Raw genomic sequence first — 27931 nt, forward strand, 5'->3', positions numbered from 1 at the left:
TCATTGTTTCTCTTTGCTCGAGGTGATTTTGACACTAGTGACTCCAGTGTGAGATCTGTAGTGTACCACCTGAATTGCAACAGAGAACAAAAAGGAAATGTGTGCACACATACTGTTTAATATTTCCAGAATTATAAATGTAAAACATGGAATTGCTCTCAATAAGTGAGAAGATACTGTTATTTATAAAGCTTGTGTTATTTGCCCATATTGCAGTCATGGTATTATTCTGCTGCTAAGGGTGAACCTGTGTGTCCTTTGTCTATTCTACAAGAATGTTCAAATGTTTCCATATTGGATCACTTAGAGGCATCCCAAACACCTTCACACACCGCACATAATAACGTAAACCAGGTGGTCCATATATCTCAAGCTGTGAATCCTCAGTCATTTACATGCCATGATTTAGGATTTATCAAATCCCAAGAGATTGAAGAGCTAGGTTGCCAAGATGCATGGGTTAAATATGACACAGAGGCTAGAGATTCTCCATCCCATCTACAAGGTCTTATTTCTTCTGTCAGATCACCCTCAGGTTCATTTGAGTTCATTTCTTGTTTCATACATCCTGAAGTCTAATGGAGCAGTTTCTCTGAAACTTACAGGAAGTGTGTGGCTTCCGTTCTATTTCTAAGACTTAACACTATTTTAGAGTGTCACTGAAGTTTACCATGTGACAAAAAAAGACATCTGAAGTGTGAGCATTTCAAAGCTTTTCTATTTTCCTGGGAGGAACCATGGAAAGATTTTCTGCACTTTGAACGATGTGCAGGAGTCTTATAGCCATGTGATGCACAATGTACGATTCACTTTCTAAGGTGAAGCTGTGTCCCTTTGAAGCCACCAAATTGAATTGTTAAATAAATTGTGTCGAATTACTTGTTTAGGGATCTTCAAAGATGTGGATGTGCTTTTCAGTTGAGGGATGTTAAGTGAGTAAATTAACATTTTAAGATTGCTTTACATCTGTGACAAACTGCAACAAGAAGTAAGATGCTTTCATATTCCACTTTGGACATAATCCTTGGTATAAATTTCACCTCTTTTGAAAAGATTTTCCTTGTATTTTCTCTCAAATACATTTGTGCTCACCAAATGGAAAATCTGTCATGAAACATGCAAATTCAGCAGCATTTCAAAACTTCTTTTAAAAATGTTCCTTAGTGTTGTTATCATAATGATAAAACATGGACTGGCATCGTCTGGTTTTAATACCTGAGACCTTCAAGTTTTGAAAAGTAAGAAACATGGAGCAAAAATGGTTGCAGCAATCAACTTGCTGTGTACAAGTTCAGGAAATCAGTATGGAATAAATAAAATCAATTGACCAAAGATACCATGTTACCAAAAGCCATTGAGGCCAGTCCACAGATTCATGCATCCAGAAACTCACACCTCCTGTTTCAATTCACACTTGTCCAATAGGTTGTGCGTATTGGACTTGAAAAGTTGACTGCAACTATCCAGTTAATGACGGCTTGGCAACTTATAGACTTTTCACGATAATCATTTGAGTACTTGTGACAATAAAGCTAATTCTAATTCTAATGAATCTGCACTTGGAATACACGAAAGCGACATTTTTCAGTAGCTGTCTAGCAGAGGGAGAGAGAAAGAATATGGATTAGTAATAGCAAATACTAGAAGACTCCTTCTATCTCTGTTTCTTTCTCACATGGCAAATGTCAGAGCTAATGAGAATACAAATTGGAGTAGCATCCATTTAGTGAGAATCTAAGGGTCTATAAATTTCACTCCAGCTGAGGTTTCATTTACGATGGTTTCAGGTATGACTATTGCAATTCAACGATTCAGACAACTTTTAAAATTTTATGTTATTTTTCTTTCACTTGTACTGGACACTGTCCCCTTTATAAACCTGCATTATGTCAATGTTGCATTCTAAATTTTTCTTGGTGTTTTAGGAATAAAATTCCTCTTTCTTTCACTAAGGATACCTTGCAGTTAGCTCCTACATTCTGATCTAGTTATGACTGTACTATAGCAGCATGCCAAAAAAAAGTCCTTTATGTGACCAAATGAGTATTTAAAAAGTGGGGAGCCAATTCACCCCTCCATACCCAGTCATCACAATGTATGTCAAAGTAACAGTTTGGGATCATCTACTTAAGAGAAAAATGAGTATTTTTAAGCAGTGTAAATTTGCCATTTGTAAATAACCTGAATTTAGTTGATAACTACATTCAAAAAGCTTTTAGGTGGTGCTAATTAGCCTTTGAGCATCCTCCACCATTTAATAAGACCATGACTGAGCTGATTGTGGCCATCATCTCCACTTTCTTGTCTGCACCCATAACATCCCCTTGTCTATCATACTTCTATCTGAGTCAGCCTTGAATAAATTTACAGACTCAGTCTGTATTACCTCCTGAAATGAGAATTCCACACTTAAATGACCCTCTGAGGGAGAAAAATCTCCTCCTCTGTCTTACAAGGGAAACCTCTTATTCTTAAATAATATGGCTCCTGGTTTTCATCTACCAGAGGAAACATCTATCTAATATCCATTCTGAATGATTCACTCAAGGTCTTATGTTTCAGTAAGATCGCCCCTCATTCTTCCAACTCCAGCAAATAGAGGCCCGGCCTGTTCAGCCTTACTTCATAAGATAAGCCTTTTATTCCAGAAATGAGTCAAGCAAATCTTCTGGGAATTGCTTCTAAAGCAACTATGGATTTCTTTTTAAAATAAGGAGACTAAAACTGTACACAACACTCCAGATATGGTCTCACCAATGTCCTATGCAGCCACAGTAACACTTCCTTATTTTTGTATTCTGTTGTTATTGCAATAAATTACAACATTTGATCTACCTTCCTTACTGCTTGCTGTCTGGAATACTAACTTGTTGTGATTCATGTACCAAATTCTGCAACCTCTCTCTAATAGTATTTTTTTTCTGTTCTTCCTACCAAAATGGGAATTGCACATTTATCCACAGTATCTAAATGTATCCATCTGCCAATTTTTTTTTTGTCCAGTCACTTCACCTGTTTATATCCCCTTATGCACTCTCTATCTCCTCTTGACAGTATACTTTCCAACTTATTTATGTGCCATCAATGAATTTAGCTATAATACATTCAGGCTCCCAATCCAAATCATTGAGATAGATTGTAAAGTGTTGGGGCCCAAGCACTGGTCCTTGTGACACTCCAATCATTCATCTGTATTAATATATTAACTGCAACACTAAGTGCTGTTATCCTCTGCAGCAACTTTTGATATAGCGCCTTATCAAATGTTTTTTGGAAATCGAAATATACCATTTCTCCCACTGCCTCAGTACAATAAAAGGCTGCCACTCCCATTCGCATTCACTACATTTTGTAGCAGATTAATTCCCAGACACCATTTCTTTATCCATTTGGCCTCAGTAACTTCCCTGAAGAGGCAAAAAACACAGTAATGGTCACCACATGCAATAAAGAATTCCTTAGTCATCCCAGAAAAGGTGATCAAGGGTAATAGAGTAACATTATCATGAGTGAAGATATCATCAGATCCACTCAGATCTGGAAACACAAGGAAAAAGTCTCAAGGTTTAGAAGTAGAGACTATACAATCCTATAACAGTCAGCTCAGCATTTTCATTTGCTGTATCAAATTGTACAAAAACACTGAAATGTTTTTCTCTGCCACTCACACCTTACAACAGCCCCTGGTAAGTGCATTCCATGATTTATCACTGTTCACACCAACTATTGTCATAATTCCACGAGCAGATTGATTGCAGTTCCCATCGATTTTCTCCCAGGAGAAGGAGCTCCCTGGTCCTCTCCACCACATTGTCACGTCACAGGAGTTGCTGTGGTACACTTCACACATTGTAATTCCACAGCAGCTGGGTGAACATTGAAACAAGCCTGAGGAATCCCTCACACCTACAGGATTTGTCACCAGCAGCTGGAAATCACCTCCCTAAAGTCCAAGTGAAATTTTCAATCCCAGTCCAGATGGTAATAGCAACAACAACAACTTACATTTATATATCACCTTTAATCAGGTAAAATGACCTAACCCACAAACAGAATAGTCTTATACATGGGAAAGAATTGGCACATTCACAGCAATTCTTAACGATTGATGGTGTGGGATACAAAACTTATGAGGTCTGGTGACATTTTTAGAAATCTTGTTGGTTCTTGAGTTATGTTCAGTAACAAGGCTTCACATATTTCCCATCCCAACAGAGCTTGATGAGATGCTTTCAGGCCTTCTTTTAAAACTACCCTGTCTGACCCCTGGGCTACAGATCCCCTTGTCTGATCCCCGACTATAGATTCTCCTGTCTGATCCCCGAGTACACAACCCCCTGTCTTATCACCTGACTGTAGATCCCCCTGTAACTGGTGCTCTTCTATTTTTCTTCCTCCTCCCATGGACAGCTGTGTTACGTCTGGTGCTTTAGGTTTGGCTGTGGCTGCTCTCCTTTAGGAAGCATCACCCTCACCAGTTTCCAAAATGAAATACTGATTAGCAAGCACAATAGACTCAGAGGAGTCCTGGTTTTCCTTAGACTGCCTGGTAATCACCCATTTCCTCTGTGCCAGTATGGTTTGAATCTGCAGTGTGATCAGCTCCCTTTGTGTGCTTTCCACAGGGTTCTCTGTCTCTTGAGTGTTCGACAGTGATCCCAGTCACTGCTCAAGATCTGAAACATGGAGATCAGGCATGTGCAGATGGTGACTCTTCTTGCAGATATGATTATCTGGGACACAAGGTGTGTCCATGACTTCACATACCACAGGATGTACACTCCACTTGGCCCTTCTCACCTGCCATCCTGTAATTCTAAAAACTATTTGTTACCCTTGGAATTGGTATGGATTTACAAGGAAAGCTTAACATTCTATTTCTCAAAAAAAAGAGAAATCTAGAGATTGAAACGCAAACAAAATATGCAACTTTCACGTTAAAATTTGGAAATGCTGATCAAATCTGCTCACCTGTCAGCTGCTGTCCCTACACTCATGTGGCTTGGCCTCTGTTGGTCCCAGTGTAGGTAGCGCTATTGATCAAGTCCTTATTTTCTCTCACAGTCACTTCCCACTCTGGAGATTTTATTTCTTGAACTAAGCCTCAATTAAAGCAAAAATGTATCCAATGATCCAGAAGTACTTACTTTATACTAGCTTTCTTTGTGGGTTAAGTATCTTGCCAAATACTTGGATGTTGCGCTGTTCTACAAATGGATTTTCCAGTTTTGTTTAGGTAAGTGTGGTCATATGGGCAAGGCGTCATGTTTGGGCTTTCCTCAGTTGGCTTGTTGCACAGGTAGGAATGCAAACAGTAACACCTTTCCAAGCTTAAAAATAGCATTTAATATCTTGGCAACAAAGCAGCAATTAATGTTGAAAGTAGGGTGGTTGGGCTGTGTGTCTAATTTTGGAATCAGCACTTAATGATATGTTTTGATCTTTTTTGGCATGAGAATTTAGTGAAATGGAAAGCAAAATCCTAAAGCTATCTTTATAAAGGAGGATTTCTCTGGCCATGTGCCAAGCCGTACTGGATTACCTTGGTGCAGTCAATATCTGAAAATGGGACGCATTCCTATAAAGATAATGATATTCTGATATATCAGATCTCGGAATTTTCTTCCTATTTATTTCCATAATTGATTTCACTTACTGCTCCATGGTGAAATGTATTTACTGCAAATGAGTCAAACAAGGTGACAATTAATAGTCTGTTTACAAATCTGTTTGCTGAGAATATAAAAATAACAAATTTTGTATCAAAGGGAATTCATGAGTATTCATGTCTCATAAATGTCTTCCTTAATTCAGTTCAAGCCTTTTCCAATTAGAGTGAGGATTCTGTGAATAGCTATGTATAAATTCTAGTTTTTTTCTCAAAGTGCATTAACTGTATGAGAAGAATGACCAAATCACTGACACATTTTATTATTTGAAATCATCTTAAAGTACTGGGAAGAAATTAAGTAATCCCAAGAAATTTTTCCATATTTTAATTTGTTTTCTTTAATTGATTCATAGTTTGTAACCAAAGAGTGGAGGTGCTGGTGTTGGACTACAGTGGACGAGGTCAGATGTTCCATCATGCCAGGCTCTCGTCCAACAGGTTTATTCCGAATCACAAACACTTGACGAAGGAGCAGCACTCCAAAAGCTTGTGATTTAAAATGAACCTGTTGGACTATAACCCAGTGTCATGTGACTTCTGACTGGGTAACCAAAGAGATTATCATCAGTCAGAGTGTCAAACAGATACACAAGAACATAGGAACAAGAGTTGGCCATTCAGCCCCTCAATCCTGTTCCATCATTGAATGAGATCATGGCTGTTCTGTGGTCTAATTCCATATACCTCCCTTGGCCATATCCCTTAATATTTTTACTTCATCTGACTTCATCTGACAAAGGGGCAACGCTCCAAAGGCTTGTGATTTCAAATAAACCTGTTGGACTGTAACCTGTTATGATCTGACTTCTGACCTTATCCACCTCAGTCCAACATCGGCACCTCCACATCATTTGTAGGAGAGAGTTCCATGCATCTCTTTAACATAGACTCATCCAGCATGGAAACAGGCTCTTCAGCCCAACTTATCCATGCTAACCAGGTCTCCTAAACTGAACTAATCCCATTAGCCAGTATTTGGCCCATATCCCTCTAAACCTTTCATATCCATGTACCTATCTAAATGTATTTTAAATGCTGTAACTGTACCTGCATCTACCACTTCCTCTGGCAGCTCATTTCATATTCACACCATTCTCTGTGTGAAAAAGTTGCCCCTCAAGTTCTTTTAAATCTTTCATCTCTCACCTCAAACCCGAGTCCACTAGTTTCGAACTTCCCCACCCTGGGCTAAGGACCATGGCTATTCACCTTATTGATGCCCCTCATGGTTTCATAAACCTCTATAGGTCACTCCTCAACCTCCTACGCTCCAGTGAAATAAGTCCCAGCCTAAACAGCCTTTTCTTATAACTCAAATCCTCCAGTCCCAGTAACATTCTGGTGAATCTTTTTTTGTTGAAGTGTTTCCTAACATCTCTCCTGAATAGCCTGGCCCTAAGTCTCAGACTATTCCCCCAATTCTCAAATTCCCAACCAGCGGGAATAGTTTATCTTTCTACCCTGTCTTTTTCTGTTAATATTTTAAGGACTCCGATCAGATCACGCTCAACTTTCTAAATCTTAGAGAAAATAGGCCTAATTTGTATAATCTGTCATCATAACTGAATGCCTGAAATCCAGGTATCACTCTTTTAAAGCTACATTGTACTCTCTCTAAGGCCAATAAATCCTACCAAAGGTGTGGTGCCCAGATCATCTTGGAAAGTATATGCAACAGACAACAGATGCAATTTTCAATGAACATATTAGCAAGGCAACATTTACTATTTATTTCAGGAACATAGTCTAAATCAAATCAAACGCACACAAGATGGTGCAGCAGAATTTTCCCCTCCCTAGCCTGTCATGGGAAAATATGGAGGTTGAAAACATCAGGATCTTGATGTTAAGAAAGAGTTTTGTGATTTTCCCCACACTGATTAAATAGTGACTTCAGAATCTTGTCATTGAGTGGCAACTGCCTTGTTTTCCATGTATTTTCATCCATTTCCAATTCTCCACCCTTCCCTGAGACAGTGGGCAGTAAATCAGAGCAGGTACCAGGCAGCTTGCTGAATGCTGATCTTGGACATCATGTAGCTGCATCCTCACAACAATGCCCCTCAGGATCCTTGGCCATTGTCCTCCTCAGCCCGTAGTCCACGTGACTCATCATCGTCAAACAACTGTCTACATCACCTCATCATTCCCACTCTCAGATCAACGCTCACCTCACTTCAACACTTCAACTCTTTCCTTTGATGCTGGGGGTCACCTTAGACTCGTGTGCTTCTGCCAGGTCACTTTGCCTGCAGGGACACACATAGGCATCTCGTCCATCTACACTGGATGCACTGGATGGCACGTATCTTGCTTTCTTGACCACTCACTCACTTTGGAGAATCGACATTTTGGGCATAAGCCCTTCTTCATAAACCTGAAGAAGGGCTTATGCCCGAAACGTCGATTCCTCTGCTCCTCGGATGCTGCCTGGCCTGCTGTGTTTTTCCAGCACCACAATTTTCAACTCTGGTCTCTAGCATCTGCAGTCCTCACTTTCTCCCACTCAATCACTTTGCCCTGACTCAGACGTGTGCAGGGATGTTGCTGGCTTGCAGCAGCTGGCATAATGTACCCCTGGGTTTTAAAGATGGCTGCAGAGGTACAAGGGGAGCCCACCATCCTCCCTAACCAGACAAATCTCTAAGAAGGAGGCCTCAAAACCCCACTACATAATTAATGAGGTGAACAGCAGAAGATTGTTTGGGAAAAGTTGCTTCAAGCCATGGCAAACAGCTCCATGAAGCTCACTCGACCAATCACATTCACTGAAAGTGGGAAGAATGTCTCCCACGTCTTGGTTCCCAGGAGGGAAAGATGGGATTGGTCCCTTGCATTTGGCCCAACTTGTGGTGAAAGCTCAAGTTGCACCAATTTCTTAAGTGTAGCATTCTTTCATAACACTAAACCCTTTTGTATACATCAAGTATGAATAGAAAGATATTTCATTATTTTGCTAAGTGTTCCATAACCTTAACTGTGACTCGTTGTTGCCTGGTTTAATGGGGCATCTGGACATAGTGGCTGGAATCTTGTGACGTCAGCTCTCAAGCTGGAGGCCACCAGGAACTTTGAGAGTTAAGGCTTGTGTCAGCTCTCTGACACATGGGCAACACTGTACTCTCTTTCCAGAGGTGGACTCGAAGCAACAGAGGTTACCCGTGATAGTTGTTGGGAAACCAATAAAGGTCCCGTTTAGGGCCAGGTCAGTGATATTTCAGGTGTCAGGGATATTTTCTTGACCTGACAGGTCGCTTGCTGCATGGAGAGCAGCTTTCAGCATCTTCATTGTGGCCTCCATCTGGAAGACCAGAGGATAATAAAGCCCTTGTCTCCCCAGCCCCCTGAATAAGGTCATAGTCTCTGACACATCATCCCCGCTAAACCTAAAAAGTCTTCAATGTTAGTAAAGTTCTGCTGATGTCACCTAACTATTGCCTTATTAAAAGAATAATCTTACCATGATTCTATCTATGTATGTCCAAGTACATAGAAATTAAGTATCTAATCAATTCTGTTGGGTCTTCATGTGAATAGGCCAATTGAAGAATTGGAAGTGAAGATCCCAGCTTAGTCTGCAATGTTACTGACAAGTTGTTAACTTCTTACGACAAGAGAATAATTCAGCCAGTAGCTGAATAAGAGTGCAGTGTGGTCACTGTAAGGAAACTAGCAATTTCCTCAAATGACCTGAAGTTCTTGGCCTGGTTGTCTGTCCACAAAAAGCTGCCAGACCTGCTGCGTTTCACCAGCACTTTCTGTTTTTATTTCAAGTACCTTTCAGTTGGGTCTGAAGGGCAAACAAATTTACATGTATAAATGAAGTGTGATTAGGTTAGCAGTCAGAGCAATCTTAAATATCCTCTGACTTCACAACTATTCAGTTACTGCACTTTTTCAAGGCAAGAACTCAGTGATTTTCAAAAGGAATTTGAACCTATCGAGTTGTTAATTTGGCAGAGTTTAGTATTGCCTGAACTTGATTCAACTGAGTCGATTGGATTAGCTCGTATTTCAGGTCCAGGTTTTGTCCCTACATGAAAAGTAGTGTTGCGTTATTTCTGGCATACCACTATCAGTAGAGTGAACTGCTACTACAAACCCAGGTTGCTTCAGGTCACAGGAGGGAAGACAGACAAACATGCTGATTCCAAATACATGGTTTTTACTAGGACCCTGACATGCAGGAGAAAGAAGAGAACACAAGTGGACTGCAGTTAAAGGGTCCTCCATGAGGCAGCTCTGTCGGACTGATTACACAGTGAGATTGAAAGTTAGACATCAAATTAGTTCCCTCACACATCACTGGCTCCCAAGTGCTTTTACCAGAGTGGAGTCAAAGGAACAGAAGCTACCCCATGAGGCAGCAGTGTGACTAAGCCAATGACAGTCCACCTTCTCCTTTGATAATTAAGATACTTGTATTTTTATCCTGATTTTGTGTTGCTTAGAGTCATAGAGATGTATAACATGGAAACAGATGCTTCAGTCCAACTCGTTCGTGTCGACCAGATATCCCAACCTAATGTAGCCCCATTTGCCAGCACTTGCCCCATATCCCTCTAAACTTCCTATTCATATACCCATCCAGATGCCTTTTAAATGTTGTAACTGTACCAGCCTCTACCACTTCCTCCGGCAGCTCATTCCATACACACACCACCCTCTGCATGAAAAAGTTGCCCCTTAGGTCCCTTTTAAATCTTCCCCTCTCACCATAAACCTATGCCCTCTAGTTCTGGACTCCCCCACCCCAGGGAAAAGACCTTGTTTGTTTACCCTATCCGTGCCCCTCATGATTTTATAAACCTTCCCCTCTCACCCCTCAGCCTCTGACGCTCCAGGGAAGACAGCCCCAACCTATTCAGCCTCTCCCTGTAGCTCAAACTCTCCAACCCTGGTAACATCCTTGCAAATCTTTCCTGAACTCTTTCAAGTTTCACAACATCCTTCCGATAGGAAGGAGACCAGAATTGCACTAAATATTCCAAAAGTGACCTAGCCAATGTCCTGTACAGCCGCAACATGACTTCCCAACTCCTGTACTCAATACTCTGACCAATAAAGGAAAACACCGCCTTCACTATCCTATCTACCTGCGACTTAACTTTCAAGGAGCTATGAACCTGCACTCCAAGGTCTCTTTGTTCAACAACACTCCCCAGGACCTTACCATTAAGTGTGTAAATCCTGTCCTGATTTGCCTTTCCAAAATGCAGCACCTCGCAATTATCTAAATTAAACTCCACTGCTCAGCCCATTGGCCCCAAGGTCCCATTGTACTCTCAGGTAATCTTCTTTGCTGTCCCTACACGTCCAATTTTGGTGTCATCTGCAAACTTACTAACTATACCTCCTATATTGACATCCAAATCATTTATAGAAATGCTTATGGAATTGATTTTTTATTTCAAAAATATATTTTATTCATAAAAAATATTTTTGTACATGTACATTGTTGCATAAGCAGTTCGGCTTTATGTAGCAGCACATCAAGGGAACAGACAAACATTGGAGTTTCCTCTGTCCAAAGATCAAAGACTTTATGTTGCTTATGGAATGGATGAAACAGGAGCTGCAGCAGAAGTTTACACTTTAGATTAGTGATTGAGCCATTTAGCCTCGGATATATATTTCCTAGTGACACCTCCCTTTGGTAGTGACTAGTTTACAAAGACAAGAGGTGCGTGGGATTTAATGTGATTGAGTAACAAAGTGAACCTACATCCTTTCCTGGCATGAGATCCATTTTGGATGAAATGGGAGAAAAGCCGAGGAGTAAATTTATTAAAATAGTTTAGGAGGGTGCATTAGATTTCAAAGAAATAGCTGCAATCAAGCAACAGTTAAGAAATAGGTCATGCTGCAGAGTCAGGCTAAAATCACTATGGGGGACTTAGCAGCTGAAAGTGAAAAAGCACCACAGTCAATAATATACTGTAACCTCTGAGCTAAGTGCTGTGTCAATAGAGTATCTTAGTGCATGTTCTAGTTGTGAATATGATCAGCTGATACTAACTGGGGAAATATTAGGGATATATAAGTTCCAGTTTCCACTGGAAGTGCTACAAGATCATAGGGCAATAGTTTTGCCGTACTGTGTAATGAACTGCTTCTAAGATTGTTAGCTACAGTGAATACCTCAGGGTAGAAGTAAGCAGAAGATGCATTAGTACAATATTGTATTTCAGTCCTACATTGGAAGAGGACAGTCTGTGAAAAGGAAATGTGGTCTGCACTTATACTGCACTTGAATGGTGAATAAACCTACATAAGAGATATACAATAATATTACTTCTTCCTTTGCCAGATGTTTATCAGATTATCAGATAAATGCTGTTCCCTGGAATTTTAACTTTAACGGCAGTGGCAAGGATATTGGGCCAAGCCCAATCCAGCTCACTGGATAACCTGAGGCAGAAAGTAACAGGAATGCTCACTGGAAGATAAAAGAGTACAGATTGACCTGTGGTGAAGATCTAACTGATTCTGGTTACAATAATTAAGTTTCTATGGGTCGGTCAAAATATTAGATAAGTAATGAGGCATGGGTCACATGATTTCCAAACTCCAATCACAAAATAATTCCACGTGAAGGTCACTAGGTTCTCTCGTGTTCATCTATCCAGCAAGATCCTACAGCGGCCTCACTTCCCATAGGATTCAGCTGTTACTGAAATGATTCCCCAGATTCTCTTCTTCCATTCCTCAGGTTGAACACTCCACATGTACAAACATTTCCTGATATTGTTAGTTTGAATGTGTCCCCTAATTTTATTTCTGCACAAAATAAAATGTACGAAATATTCAAGGTTGACTTCCTCTAAAGTCCTCAACAATTTTTAAAATTTCTACTGGATCACCTCAGAGTTGTATCCTGGCTGAAGACCTGGATTCTCTTCGATGATCGATCTAGACACGGGAGCCAGCCAGTATCAGCTCTTGCCTGCACTTTCTCTAGCATTTGAATGTCTTTGTTATTTCTTAGTGATCCAAGCTACATGTAATATTCATGTGGTCTACTCAACTGCAAATTATAACATTTGTCATTACCTCCTCCTCCTGCTCCTCTGCTTTTCTGGCTGTGGTTCAATATTTTATTGACTTTGTTCATTGTTGCTCCATGTTGGTTGGGCATATTTAGTTTAGAATCTATTAGAAGTCACAAAGCTGTTTCAACTTTTGTCTTTAGCTATTTTCACATCATTGGTGGTGAGTTTAATTTGCTTTCCTGCTTCTATATGAATAGGGAGGGTTTAGAGGGATGTGGGCCACAAAGGACTAGATTAATTTATGATATCTGGTTGGTAGGGATGAGTTGGACCAAGGGTCTGTTTCCATGCTGTACATCTCTATGACTCCATGACTCTTTACATCGAGCAAGTTACACATTTCTCATTAAACTTTTTCTGCCATTGTTCTGTTAACTTAAGTATTTTATCCCAACACACTCTGCCTCCTCCAGTGGCTCTGCTTCTCCTAGTATGATTTCAGCTGCAAATTTGACCATGTTGGAACGAGTTTCCAACTGCATTTATATAAATTTGATACAGTCATTGTGCCAGCTTTAAGGCCTGGGGCACTGTATCTACTATTCCTATCGCTTGAACTTAAGTCCTTTAATGACTATTCATTGTGAATTCATCATTGTAACTACCGACGTTTACTCTGCCAAATCACCACAACTTTCAGTTTAATTAGCAACTTTTCATTATGTTAATCCAACCATAAAGGTGGACTTCACCCTCTTTGACCCCAAAGGTTTGAGTATGTTGAAAGCTACTTTATTCTTTTATATTTTTGTGGCGTTTAATTTCATTAAATACTTTTTAAAAGTTGAGGACCTCAGCATCATAGGGTTATATTCATGCACTTGCTTTGGGACTTACTCAGTCTGAGCAAATATTGATCAAGTAGTAACTTCACTTTTGAATCCAACTATTAATGATTGAAATAATATATGATACAACTATTAACGAGGTTATTGATCATCCTAAATTATATTGCCAAAAATCAGTGCAACACCTTGAAAAATATTAAGATATATATAATGTTCACCCTGATGGAATACTTCCCAATACCTTACAGCAAGATTGGTTCAGGATCTGTTGTTTCTTAAACTAATATCTAATATGTTGTTAATCCATTTTGCATATTTACTAACTCTGAGGAAGTGAGGACTGCAGATGCTGGAGATCAGTTGAGAGTGTGGAACTCGAAAAGCACAGCAGGTCAGGAGCAGGAGGATTGATGTTTTGGGCAAGAGCCCTTCGTTGTTCAGGATTCCTCATGAAGAGCTCATGCCTGAAATGTTGATTCTCATGCCCCTCAGATGCTGTCTGACCTGTTGTGCTTTTGCAGCAACACACTCTTAACTATGTCTTACACATACCAACTCTGATCCATACCCCCTCTGACACATACTCCCCCTCCCCCATCAAACCCTGCACCCACACCTCCCCCTCCCCCCATCAAACGCTGCACCCACACCTCCCCCTCCCCATCAAACGCTGCACCCACACCTCCCCCTCCCCCATCAAACCCTGCACCCACACCTCCCCCTCCCCTTCCCCCCATCAAAACCCTCCACCCACACCTCCCCCTCCCCCTCCCCCCCATCAAAACATGCTCCCACACCAACCCCTCACCCTCATCAAACCCTGCACCCACACCTCCCCACTCCCCCATCAAACCCTGCACCCACACCTCCCCCTCCCCATCAAACTCTGCACCCACACCTCCCCCTCCCCCCATCAAACCCTGCACCCACACCTCCCCACTCCCCCATCAAACCCTGCACCCACACCTCCCCCTCCCCATCAAACTCTGCACCCACACCTCCCCCTCCCCCCATCAAACCCTGCACCCACACCTCCCCCTCCCCATCAATCTCTGCACCCACACCTCCCCTTCCCCCATCAAACTCTGCACCCACACCTCCCCCTCCCCCCATCAAACCATGCTCCCACACCTCCCCACTCCCCCATCAAACCCTGCACCCACACCTCCCCCTCCCCATCAATCTCTGCACCCACACCTCCCCACTCCCCCATCAAACCCTGCACCCACACCTCCCCCTCCCCATCAATCTCTGCACCCACACCTCCCCACTCCCCCATCAAACCCTGCACCCACACCTCCCCCTCCCCATCAAACTCTGCACCCACACCTCCCCCTCCCCCCATCAAACCCTGCACCCACACCTCCCCCTCCCCATCAATCTCTGCACCCACACCTCCCCCTCCCCCCATCAAACCCTGCACCCACACCTCCCCCTCCCCTTCCCCCCATCAAACCCTACACCCATACCTCCCCCTCCCCTCTCACCCCCATCAAACCCTGCACCCACACCTCCCACTCCCCCTCCCCCCCATCAAAACATGCTCCCACACCAACCCCTCACCCTCATCAAACCCTGCACCCACACCTCCCCACTCCCCCATCAAACCCTGCACCCACACCTCCCCCTCCCCATCAAACTCTGCACCCACACCTCCCCCTCCCCCCATCAAACCCTGCACCCACACCTCCCCACTCCCCCATCAAACCCTGCACCCACACCTCCCCCTCCCCATCAAACTCTGCACCCACACCTCCCCCTCCCCCCATCAAACCCTGCACCCACACCTCCCCCTCCCCATCAATCTCTGCACCCACACCTCCCCCTCCCCCATCAAACGCTGCACCCACACCTCCCCCTCCCCCCATCAAACCATGCTCCCACACCAACCCCTCCCCTCGTCAAACCCTGCACCCACACCTCCCCCTCCCCTTCCCCCCATCAAACCCTACACCCATACCTCCCCCTCCCCTCTCACCCCCATCAAACCCTGCACCCACACCTCCCACTCCCCCTCCCCCCCATCAAAACATGCTCCCACACCAACCCCTCACCCTCATCAAACCCTGCACCCACACCTCCCCACTCTCCCATCAAACCCTGCACCCACACCTCTCCCTCCCCCTCCCCCCCATCAAACCCTGCACCCACACCTCACCTCTCCCTATCAAACCTTGCACCCACACCTCCACCTCCCCCCTCCCCATCAAGCCCTGCACCCACACCCACCCCTCCCCCTCCCCCCATCAAACCCTCCACCCACACCTCCCCCTCCCCTCTCACCCCCATCAAACCCTGCACCCACACCTCCCACTCCCCCTCCCCCCATTAAAACGTGTTCCCACACCAACCCCTCACCCTCATCAAACCCTGCTCACATACCTCCCCCTCCCCCTCACCCCCATCAAACCCTGCACCCACACCTCCCCACTCCCCCATCAAACCCTGCACCCACACCTCTCCCTCCCCCTCCCCCCCATCAAACCCTGCACCCACACCTCACCCCTCCCTATCAAACCCTGCACCCACACCTCCGCCTCCCCCCTCCCCATCAATCCCTGCACCCACACCCACCCATCCCCCTCCCCCCATCAAACCCTCCACCCACACCTCCCCCTCCCCTTTCACCCCCATCAAACCCTGCACCCACACCTCCCACTCCCCCTCCCCCCCATCAAAACGTGCTTCCACACCAACCCCTCACCCTCATCAAACCCTTCTCACACACCTCCCCCTCCCCCTCACCCCCATCAAACCCTGCACCCACACCTCCCCACTCCCCCATCAAACCCTGCACCCACACCTCCCACTCCCCCCTCCCCATCAAACCCTGCACCCACACCTCCCCACTCCCCCATCAAACCCTGCACCCACACCTCCCCACTCCCCCATCAAACCCTGCATCCACACCCACCCCGCCCCATCAAACCCTGCACCCACACCTCCCCCTCCCCCCTCCCACATCAAACCCTGCACCCACACCTCCCCCCTCCCCCCATCAAACCCTGCACGCACACCTCTCCCTCCCCCTCCCCCCATCAAACCCTGCATCCACACCCACCCCGCCCCATCAAACCCTGCACCCACACCTCCCCCTCCCCCCTCCCACATCAAACCTTGCACCCACACCTCCCCCTCCCCCCATCAAACCCTGCACCCACATCTCCCCCTCCCCCTCCCCATCAAACCCTGCAACCACACCTCCCCCTCCCCTACCCATCAACCCTGCACCCACACCTCCCCCTCACCCCTGCACACGTGGGACACACGCACCAACCAACCCTACCACCCAATGGCCAAACACTTCAACTCCCCCTCCCACTCCTCCAAGGTCATTTAAGTCCTTGGTCTCCTCAATCGCCAAATCCTCGCCACCCAATGCCCGGAGGAAGAACGCTTCATCTTCCAGCCTCAATCCTGAAATCACACGGGATCGATGTGAATTTCACCAGTTTCCTCATTTCTCCTTACCCCACCTTATTCCAGATCCAAGCCTCCAACTCGGTACTGCCTTCTTGAACTATCCTACCTGTCCATCTTCCTTCCCACATGTCCACTCCACCTTCCCACCAACCTGTCACCATCACCCCCCACCTTCATCCACCAATTGCATTCCTAGATACCTCCCCTCGTCCCATTTATCTCTCAGCCCCTTGTCCCCCCAGCCCCACATTCTTGATCAAGGGCTTATGCTCAAAACATTGGCCCTCCTGCTCCTCAGATGCTGCCTGACCGGCTGTGCTTTTCCAGCACCATACCTTTTGACTCTGATCTGCAGTCCTGACTTTCTCCTTGCTGCGGGGAGAGTAGGGGAGGCCCAGGATAGCAGGGGTGGAGGCGTCATCATGTTGGAAAGGCAGTGTGTGAGGTTACACCTGAGACGGAAGCAGAATTTATCCAGTATGTGCAGGAGGGTGACCTGAAACAGTATGTAGACAAGCCAACAAGGGGAGAGGCTACATTAGACTTGGTAATGGGTAATGAACCTGGCCAGGTCTTAGATTTGGTGAGCTCTTTGATGATAGTGACCAGAATTCGGTTAAGTTTACTTTAGTGATGGAAAGGGACAGGTGTCTAAAACAGGGCAAAAGCTATAGCTGGGGGAAAGGCAATTACAATGCAATTAGGCAAGATTTAGGATGCATAGGATGGGGAAGGAAACTGCAGGGATGCGCACAACTGATATGTGAAGCTTATTCAAGGAACAGCTACTGCAGGGCCTTGATAAGTATGCACCTATCAGGGAGGGAGGAGGTTGGCGATTGAGGGAGCCATGGTTTACTAAGGCGGTTGAATCTCTTGTCAAGAGGATGAAGAAGGCTCATGTTAGGATGAGATGTGAAAGCTCAGTTAGGGCGCTTGAGAGTTACAGGTTAGCCAGGAAAGACCTAAAGAGAGAGCTAAGAAGAACCAGCAGGGGACATGAGAAGTCATTGGCAGATGGGATCAAGGAAAACCCTCAAGTTTTCTGTAGGTGTAGAAATAAAAGAATGACTAGAATAAGATTCGGGCAAATCAAGGATAGTAGTGGGAAGTTGTGCATGGAGTCTGAGGAGATAGTGGAGCACTAACTGAATATTTTTTGTCAGTATTCACACTAGAAAAAGAGAATATTGTCAAGGAGAATGCTGAGAAACAGGCTACTAGACTCAATGGGATTGAGGTTCAGAAGGAGGAGGTGTTAGCAATTCTGGAAAGTGTGAAAATAGATATGTCCCCTGGGCTGGATGGGATTTATCCTCAGATTCTCTGGGAAGCCAGGGAGGGAGTTGCTGAGCCTTTGGCTTTCATCTTTATGTCATCATTGTCTACAGGAATAGTGCCAGAAGACTGGAGGATAGCAAATGTTGTTCCCTTGTTCAAGGGGGATAAAGACAACCCTGGAAATTATAGACTTGTGAACCTTACTTTGGTTGTAGGAAAAGTGTTGGAAAAGGTTTTAAAAGATAGGATTTATAATCATCTAGAAAATAATAATTTGCTTTGGGATAGTCAACACAGTTTTATAAAGGGTAGGTTGTGCCTCACAACCCTTATTGAATTCTTTGAGAACGGGACCAAACAGGTGGATGAGGGTAAAGCAGTTGATTTGGTGTATTTGGATTTCAGTAAGGTGTTTGATAAGGTTCCACACGGCAGGCTATTGCAGAAAATATGGAGGCATGGAATTGAGGGTGATTTAGCGATTTGGGTAAGAAATTGGCTAGCACTACTGTTTGTCCTTTTTATAAACTACCTGGATGAGGGCGTAGAAGGATGGATTAGTAAATTTGCAGGTGGATTAGTAAATTTGCGGATAACACAATGGTCAGTAGAGATGTGGATGGTGTGGAAGGATGATATAGATTACAGAGGGACAGAGATAAACTGCAGAGCTGGGCTGAGAGGTGGCAAATGGAGTTTAATGCAGAAAAATGTGAAGTGATTCACTTTGGAAGGAGCAACAGGAATGCAGTGTACTGGGCTAATGGTGAGACTCTTGATAGTGTAGATGAACAGAGAGATCTCGGTGTCCATGTACATAAATCCCTAAAAGTTGTCACCCAGGTTGATAGGGTTGTTAAGCAGGCATACAGTTTGTTAGCTTTTATTGGTAGAGGGATTGAGTTTTGGAGCCATGAGGTCATGCTGCAGCTGGACAAAACTCTGGTGCGGCCGCACTTGGATCATTGTGTACAGTTCTGGTCGCCATATTAAAGGAAGGATGTGGAAGCTTTGGAGGTTTCAGAGGAGATTTACCACAATGTTGCCTGGTATGGAAGGGAGGTCTTACAAGGAAAGGCTGAGGGAACTGAGGCTGTTTTCGTTAGAGAGAAGAAGGTTGAGAGGTGACTTAATTGAGACATATTAGATAATCAGAGGGTTAGATAGGGTGGACAGTGAGAGCCTTTTCCTCGGATGGTGATGGCGAGCATGAGGGGGCATAACTTTAAATTGAGGGGTGATAGATATAGGACAGATGTCAGGGGTAGTTTCTTTACTCAGAGAGTAGTAGGGGCATGGAACGCACTGCCTGCAATAGGAGTAGATTCACCAACTTTAAGGGCATTTAAATGGTCATTCGATAGACATATGGATGAGAATGGAATAGTGTAGATTAAGTGGGCTTTGGATGGGTTTCACGGGTCGGCGCAACATTGAGGGCTGAAGGGCCCATACTGTGCTCTAATGTTCTATGTTCTAGAATTTGTTGGGGGATGCCTGACAGGAGATGGAGCCCATAAGGGAGCTGTCTCCCCACACCTTTCCACTCAAAAGCAGGTTTACCTCAAGGGCTGTCATCCCACTGGCCTCAACAGGTATAAGGGCTGCAACACAGCAGCAGATGGGCATAAAATGTGTTTCCAAATCAGATTGGTTAAAATCATCCATTAAGACTACCTTCCTGTTTGCATTCAATCTTTAAACCTCACAGAGCAGTTTGTCTTAATCTCTGCAAAACAGCATGAATAGACCAAACAGATGACCACAAGAAAATCTGAAGTTAATATATTTAATTGTTTAGATTGAAAAATGCTGATTAGCATAAATTCAGATAAAATCTAAGAACAGATTTCTCAGCTTTGTGTAGCACCTGGAATTAGTATACATCAGCACCATCAAAATGTAATTCTATGAACAAAATGTATCTGGTGGTGTACCTCATTAAGTCTTCTTACAAAGCAGATATGTTTGGTTGATATAAAGGTTCCATTTATTAATGAATGATAAGATGTCAGCACTGCAAAATGAAACAGGAACTCGCAGCAAACACCTCCCTGACCCATGTGGCTGGATACTTTCAGCCAAAAGGCAGCCAGACCTTTGTTCAACAGTGAAACGTAATGACCTTGAACTCATTGCCGATGACAATGGTGAAGGCAGAGAGGGTCAATGATTTCAAAAGGAAATTGGATGAGCTTTTGAAGGAAATAAATTTGAAAGGCTATGAGAATTGAGCAGAGAGGTGGGACTGACTGGATTGCTCCAGAGAGAGTTGGCCTAGACTTGATGGGCTGAATGGCCCTCTTATCTGTTGTCAGTGGCACTGTGAGTCAAGAGAATGGTGCTGGAAAAGCACAGCAGGTCAGGCAGCATCTGAGGAGCAGAAGAGTCGACATTTTGGGCATAAGCCCTTCATCAGGAACAGTAACCCTAGATACAAATCCACATTATCTGACAATATGCCCTTCATTTCCACCACCAATACTTGGCTCTAATCGATAATGTTAAATAAATGCTAATTAAACTTTTTAAATAGCAGAATTTGTTTTTGGATGAACAGTCAAAGGAAGCAATGTAAAAAGCACAAAAACTCTCTTTGATGGGAATTTGCTTTTGTGTCATTTCTCTGAAGCTGCTATATTCTGTCTAAGATGGCTTTTAAAAGAAAATTGTACACAGCATGTGAGGGTCAGTAGCAAAGACATTTATTGTCCAACCCTAATTGCCCTTGAGAAGGTGAGGATGAGCTGCCTCCTGAATGGTAAATGTTCACTTCTAGTGGTATTGAAGAGAGTTCCAGGTTGTTGTTCCAATAAACAATGAAGAGAGGCTGTGTAATTCCAAATCAGAATGGTGTGCAGCCTGGAAGGAAACATGAAGCTGGTGGTTTTTCAAAAGCTGCCCTTGAAGTTCAGATGGTGGAGGATGTGTGCTTGGAAGATACTGTCAAAGGAGCCTCGTGCAGATTTTGAACAATTTGAGGAAACGTCAGAGAATCGGTGGAACCTATTGTGTCTGGTTTCTGTTCCCTTATTGTTTTCACTACACCTAGAAACCGAGTAGACCCTCGCAAGAAACGTGAAAACCCATCATGAGGGATTCAGCTGAATAACCGCATTATTGTAGTACTGCTTCTCAAATAATTCAGTGTCCTCGGCATTAGTTGGCAGGACAGGATCACCAACTCATTGGTCCTGGAGTGTACAAAAGACAGGGAACATTACAGCACAGACACAGGCTCTTCGGCCCTCCAAGCCTGTGCTGATCCAGATCCTCTATCTAAACCTGTTGCCTTTTTTCTAAGGATCTGTATCCCTCTGCTCCCTGTCCAGTCATGTATCTGTCTAGATACACCTTCAATGATGCTATCGTTCCCACTGCTACCACCTTCACTGGCAACATGTTCCAGGCACTCCCCACCCTCTGCATGATGAACTTCCCCGTATATCTCCTCTAAACCTTTCCCCTCTCACTTTGAACTCGTGACCCCTAGTAAATGAGTCCCTCACTCTGGGAAAACGTGTCTTGCTATCCACCCTGTCTACAGCTCTCATGATTTTGTAGACCTCAATCGGGTCCCCCCCTCAACCACCTTCTTTCCAAAGAAAATAATCCTAATCTACTTAACCTCTCTTCACAGCGAGCGCCCTCCATACCAGGTAACATCCTGGTGAACCTCCTCTGCACCCTCTCCAAAGCATCCACATCCTTTTGGTAATGTGATGACCAGAACTGTACGCAGTATTCCAAATGTGGCCAAACCAAAATCTTATGCAACTGTAACATAACTCTTGTACTCAATATCCCATACGATGAAGGAAAGTGTGCCATATGCCGTCTTGGCCACTCTACTGACCTGCGTTGCCACCTTCAGGGTACAATGGACCTGAACACCCAGATCTCACTGTACATCAGTTTTCCCCAGGGATTTTCCATTTACCGTATAGCTCGGTCTTGAATTGGATCTTCCAAAATGCATCACCTCGCATTTGTCCAGATTGACCTCCATCCGCCATTTCTGTCACCAACTCTCCAGTCTATCTATATTCTGCTGTATTCTCTGACAGTCCCCTTCACTATCTGCTACTCCACCAATCTTAGTGTCATCTGCAAACTTGCTAATGAGACAACCTACACCTTCCTCCAAACCATTTATATATATCACAAACAACAGTGGTCCCAGCGCGGATCCCTGTGGACCACCACTGGTCACAGCTCTCCATTTTGAGAAGCTCCCTTCCACTACTACTCTATGTCTCCTGTTGCCCAGCCAGTTCTCTGTCCATCGAGCTAGAACACCCTGGACCCCATGCAACCTCACCTTCTTCATCAGCCTACCATGGGGAACCTTCTTAAATGCCTTGCTAAATTCCATGTATATGACATCTACATCCCTTCTCTCATCAATCAACTTTGTCACCTCTTCAAAGAATCCTGTTAGGTTTGTAAGACATGACCTTCCCTGCACAAAACCATGCTGCCTATCACTGGTAAGCCCATTTTCTTCCAAATGGGTATATATCCTGTCCGTTAATATCTTCTCCAGTAGCTTCCCTAACATTGACGTCAGGCTCACCGGTCTGTAATTGCCTGGATTATCCCTGCTATCCTTCTTAAACAAGGGGACAACATTAGCAATTCTCCAGTCCTCTGGGACCACCCCCAAGTTCAAGGATGCTGCAAAGACTGAAAACTGTACTCATATCACCAGCTTACATTCATTATCAAGCAATCAGCATTCACACCAGATCAGCTCTATTCACTGAGTCAATGATCGCTGTATGTACAAAGACCTTATACTTGATGAACTGACCATGAGTCCACAATTTCATGGGCATCTATACCTCTGCTACCAAGCTGCCTGTAATTGAGGTATGTAGGTAGCAGGCATTTACACTGACAACTGGGGGATAATGGCTGACAGCATTTGGAGAATGACTGTTTGGAAAGACATTGGAAGAAGCAGGCAGAAACAGAAAGCTCAGCTCCCTGAAAAGAGAGAGCAGTGAATCTGCTGCAGTCGATGGTACAGAGATTATCATGTTACTGTGAGGATCCTGGGCCATACCAGATGATGCTTCACACATAATGGCCAACACGTCACAAATCATCATTGCCCAAAATGGAAAGCTATTAATGAACAGGTTTCAACAGAAAGTCATACAAGTGGGGTGTTATCCTCCACATCATTGAGAGGCAGCCATTGTAAATTCAGTCAGACAGAATTCAAACTAAATTCAATAATTGCAATTATAGTTACAGGTTTCCTCTGGAAAATTTCAAGTCTCATTTCACACTTTATATGAATCAAAGTAAAATCTAGAAAGAATATTGTGGAAGACTGAAAACAAAATTGGCTTTCAGTAAATTTTCTCTCCAGCTGCTTTCATCAGTAACACTCTCTGTCACAGCTAATAAAAGTGTGAGATGATAAATAATGAGTATCACGAGTAATCATTATCAATAATGAAGATCATTACCAATATACACCAGAAGATGTATCTGAGTGATCAGTACTGGTGTGTAATAAATTTTCACCATTTACTGACAGTGGCAGTGAGATTATGCCTTTGCCACTCAGTTATTACTGTAGGTTTAGCATCTGAAACTTGACTTCGGTGGTTTGATAATGTAGAGTCATTGCATCTGTATGTGTGCAAGATAGTTGTTCATTTTTTGGACTGGTTGAAAATTCTAAATTTGTTCAGTTGCTTGAGATATTAGATAATGCTATCATACTTCTCAGAACAGTTAATTTGAATTTTCCCATCACTTTACCATTTGTTTCAATGTAATTTCAAGATGACTCAATTTTACTTTCCAATTTAGTCTTTATTGTTCTTTGAGAGTACTTCTGTGCAGCGGTGTTATATTTGAATGTTCCTTATATGACTAATTCTGAATTTTAAGAATAGTTTGGATCACAGCCATCACTTCAAAGCATCACTGATTTTGAGACTCTGCCTTAACCACCCACTGTCCCTTTTAAAGTTAGTAAAGCATCTCTGAGCCAAAAGGAAACTTGGCAACAAACATTTCTTAAAGTAAATTAGCATCCATTTAGTATTGGATTCAGACTCTATGGTAAGTCCTAGGTTTGAGTAACAGACAGAATATTGAAATTTATTATGAATTAGTTCTATTTTAATGAGCCATATTCAAGTCTGTCTACAGATTTCTTTGTGTAATATAAACTAGAGGACAGAACGAGGACTATGCAGGTGAATACTGACCAACATTTGGCTGGTGGTGGGAGGAAAGGCTGCTATTTGACCAGTAATGATCAAAGACCTTGTGAAGTGCTCAGGTTTTGAAGTTTGTTACACTTCAGTCAAGTGTATCAGTTGTTGGAGACTGGAGGGTGCAGTTCACAGGTGAGACTGTCTGCACTCTCAGCTGGTGAGCTGGCAGTTAGATTTGGTGAAATGATGGGATACCTGAACCTGACTGCCTGCCCACATCCACCAGGAGGAAAATGGTATTGGTATACCTACTCCCACACCAACACATACACCTGCACCTACACCTACACCTGCACTTACACTTACATTTACATCTAAACCTGCACCTACACTTATACCTACACCTGCACCTATACCTGCACCTACACCTACACCTACACCTCCACCTGCACCAATGCCTATATCAACACCTACACCTGCACCTATACCTGCACCTACACCTACACCTACACCTCCACCTGCACCAATGCCTATATCAACACCTACACCTGCACCTACACCAACATCTAAAACTGCGCCTACACCTGCACCTACACGTAAACCTGCACCTATACCTACACTGAGACATGCACCTACACCTACACCTGCACCTACACCAATACCTACACCTGTACCTACACCTACACTAATACCTACACCTACACCTGCACATACACCTACACCAATACCTACACCTGCACCTACACTTACATCTGCATCTACACCTACACCTGCACCTACACCAATACCTACACCTACACCTGCATTTACACCAATACCTACATCAACACCTACACCTGCACCTACACCAACATCTAAAACTGCGCCTACACCTGCACCTACACGTAAACCTGCACCTACACCTACACTGAGACATGCAGCTACACCTACACCTGCACCTACGCCTACACCTGCACCTACATCTACACCTGCACCTACACCTAATCCTGCACCGAAACCAAATCCTGCACCTACACCAATACTTACACCTGCACCTACACTTACACCTACACCAATACCTTCATCAATGCCTACACCTGCACCTACACCAACATCTAAAACTGCGCCTATACCTGCACCTACACGTAAACCTGCACCTATACCTACACTGAGACATGCAGCTACACCTACACCTGCACCTACATCTACACCTGCACCTACACCTACACGTACACCTGCAGGTACACCTCCACCTACACCTACACCTGCATCTACACCTACATCTGAACCTACACCAATACCTACACCTGCAGCTGCACCTACACCTATACCTGCACCTACACCTGCACCTACACCTACACCTGCACCTACACCAATACCTACACCTATACCTGCACCTACACCAGCATCTAAAACTGCACCTACACCTGCACCTACACGTAAACCTGCACCTACACCTACACTGAGACATGCAGCTACACCTACACCTGCACCTACACCTACACCTGCACCTACACGTAAACCTGCACCTACACCTACACTGAGACATGCAGCTACACCTACACCTGCACCTACATCTACACCTGCACCTACACCTACATCTACACCTGCACCTACACGTACACCTACACCTACACCTACACCTGCACCTACATCTACACCTGCACCTACACGTACACCTACACCTATACCTACACCTGCACCTACACCAATACTTGCACCTACACCTAAACCTATACCTACTCCTGCACCTACACCAACATCTAAAACTGCGCCTACACCTGCACCTACACGTATACCTGCACCTACACCTACACTGAGACATGCAGCAAAACCTACACCTGCACCTACATCTACACCTGCACCTACATCTACACCTGCACCTACACGTACACCTACACCAATACCTACACCTGCACCTACACCAATACCTACACCTGCACCTACATCAATACCTACACCTACACCAATACTTGCACCTACACCTAAACCTATACCTACTCCTGCACCTACACCAACATCTAAAACTGCGCCTACACCTGCACCTACACGTATACCTGCACCTATACCTACACTGAGACATGCAGCTACACCTACACCTGCATCTATACCTACATCTGAACCTACACCAATACCTACACCTACAGCTACACCTACACCTATACCTGCACCTATACCTGCACCTACACCTGCACCTACACCTACACCTGCACCTACACCAATACCTACACCTGCACCCCTACTCCTACACTGCACCTACACCTACACCTACACCTACACCTACACTAATACCTACACCTGCACCTACACCTATACCTGCACCTCCACCAATATCTACACCTGCACCTACACCTACACCTACACCTGCACCTTCACCAATACCTACACCTGCACCTACACCTACACCTGCACCTACACCAATACCTACACCTACACCTGCACCTACACCAATACCTACACCTACACCTAAACCTACACCTACACCAATGCCTATATCAACACCTACACCAACATCTAAAACTGCGCCTACACCTGCACCTACACGTAAACCTGCACCTACACCTACACTGAGACATGCAGCTACACCTACACCTGCACCTACATCTACACCTGCACCAACACCAATACCTAAAGCTGCATCATTGCCTGCACCTACACCTACACCTGCACCTACACGAACACCTAAAACTGCACCTATGCCTGCAACTACACCAGCATCTACACCTACACCTGCACCAACACATAAAACTGTACCTACACCTGCACCTACACCCACACTAACACCTATACCTACACCTGCATCTACACTAACACCTAAAACTGCACCAATATCTGCACCTACACCTACACTTGCACCTACACTTACACCTAGAACTGCATCTACACCTATACACACACCTGCACCTACACCAACACCTAAAACTGTTCCCAAACCTGCACCTACACCTCCACTGACACCTGTACCTGCACCTACACCTAAAACTGTACCTACACCTACTCTTGCACCTAAACCTCCACTGACACCTGCATCTACACCAACGCCTAAAACTGCACCTACACCTGCACCTACACTTACACCTGCACCTACACTTACACCTAGAACTGCACTTACACCTACCCCTATACCTATCCTGCACCTACACCAAAACCTAAGAATCGTCTCAAACCTACACCTACACTTACACCAACATTTGCACCGATGCCTGCACCTGCATCTATACCTACACCTGCACCTACACCTATACCTGCACTTACACCTACACCTTTACATACACTGAAGTCTTCACCGACACATAGACCTACACCTACATCTACACCTAGACTTACACCTGTACTACACCTGTACCACACCTACACCTGCAACTAAACTTAATCTACACTTTCACCAACATCGACAGCTATACTTACATTTGCGCCTACACATACACCCCTGCACCTACACCTGTTCCTACACCTACACCTGCACTTACAGCAACACGTAAAACTGCACCAACACCTAAACCTACACCTACACCTGCACCTAAACCTGCACCTACACTTACACATAAAACTGCA

The 27931-nt window shown here is 44.3% G+C and overlaps 2 protein-coding genes across 13 annotated transcripts in view; one reads left to right on the top strand and one right to left on the bottom strand.

Moving 5' to 3' along the window:
* On the bottom strand, nucleotides 1-27800 carry pthlha (parathyroid hormone-like hormone a). The gene is made up of 4 exons (XM_087975675.1): nucleotides 27785-27800; nucleotides 26284-26385; nucleotides 25040-25239; nucleotides 1-69 (listed from the first exon to the last, which is right to left on the bottom strand). Exons 1-4 carry the CDS (start codon nucleotides 27798-27800, stop codon nucleotides 1-3), a joined length of 387 nt encoding a protein of 128 aa, XP_087831801.1.
* dnmt3ab (DNA (cytosine-5-)-methyltransferase 3 alpha b) overlaps nucleotides 1-27931 on the top strand; it is a 627694-nt gene that overhangs the window by 282676 nt on the left and 317087 nt on the right. The window lies entirely within an intron of this gene.

The sequence above is a fragment of the Chiloscyllium plagiosum genome, unplaced genomic scaffold (assembly GCF_037043375.1).
Source record: "Chiloscyllium plagiosum isolate Xiang-an unplaced genomic scaffold, Cpla_swu_hap1 HiC_scaffold_3, whole genome shotgun sequence".
NCBI classification, from domain to species: domain Eukaryota; kingdom Metazoa; phylum Chordata; class Chondrichthyes; order Orectolobiformes; family Hemiscylliidae; genus Chiloscyllium; species Chiloscyllium plagiosum.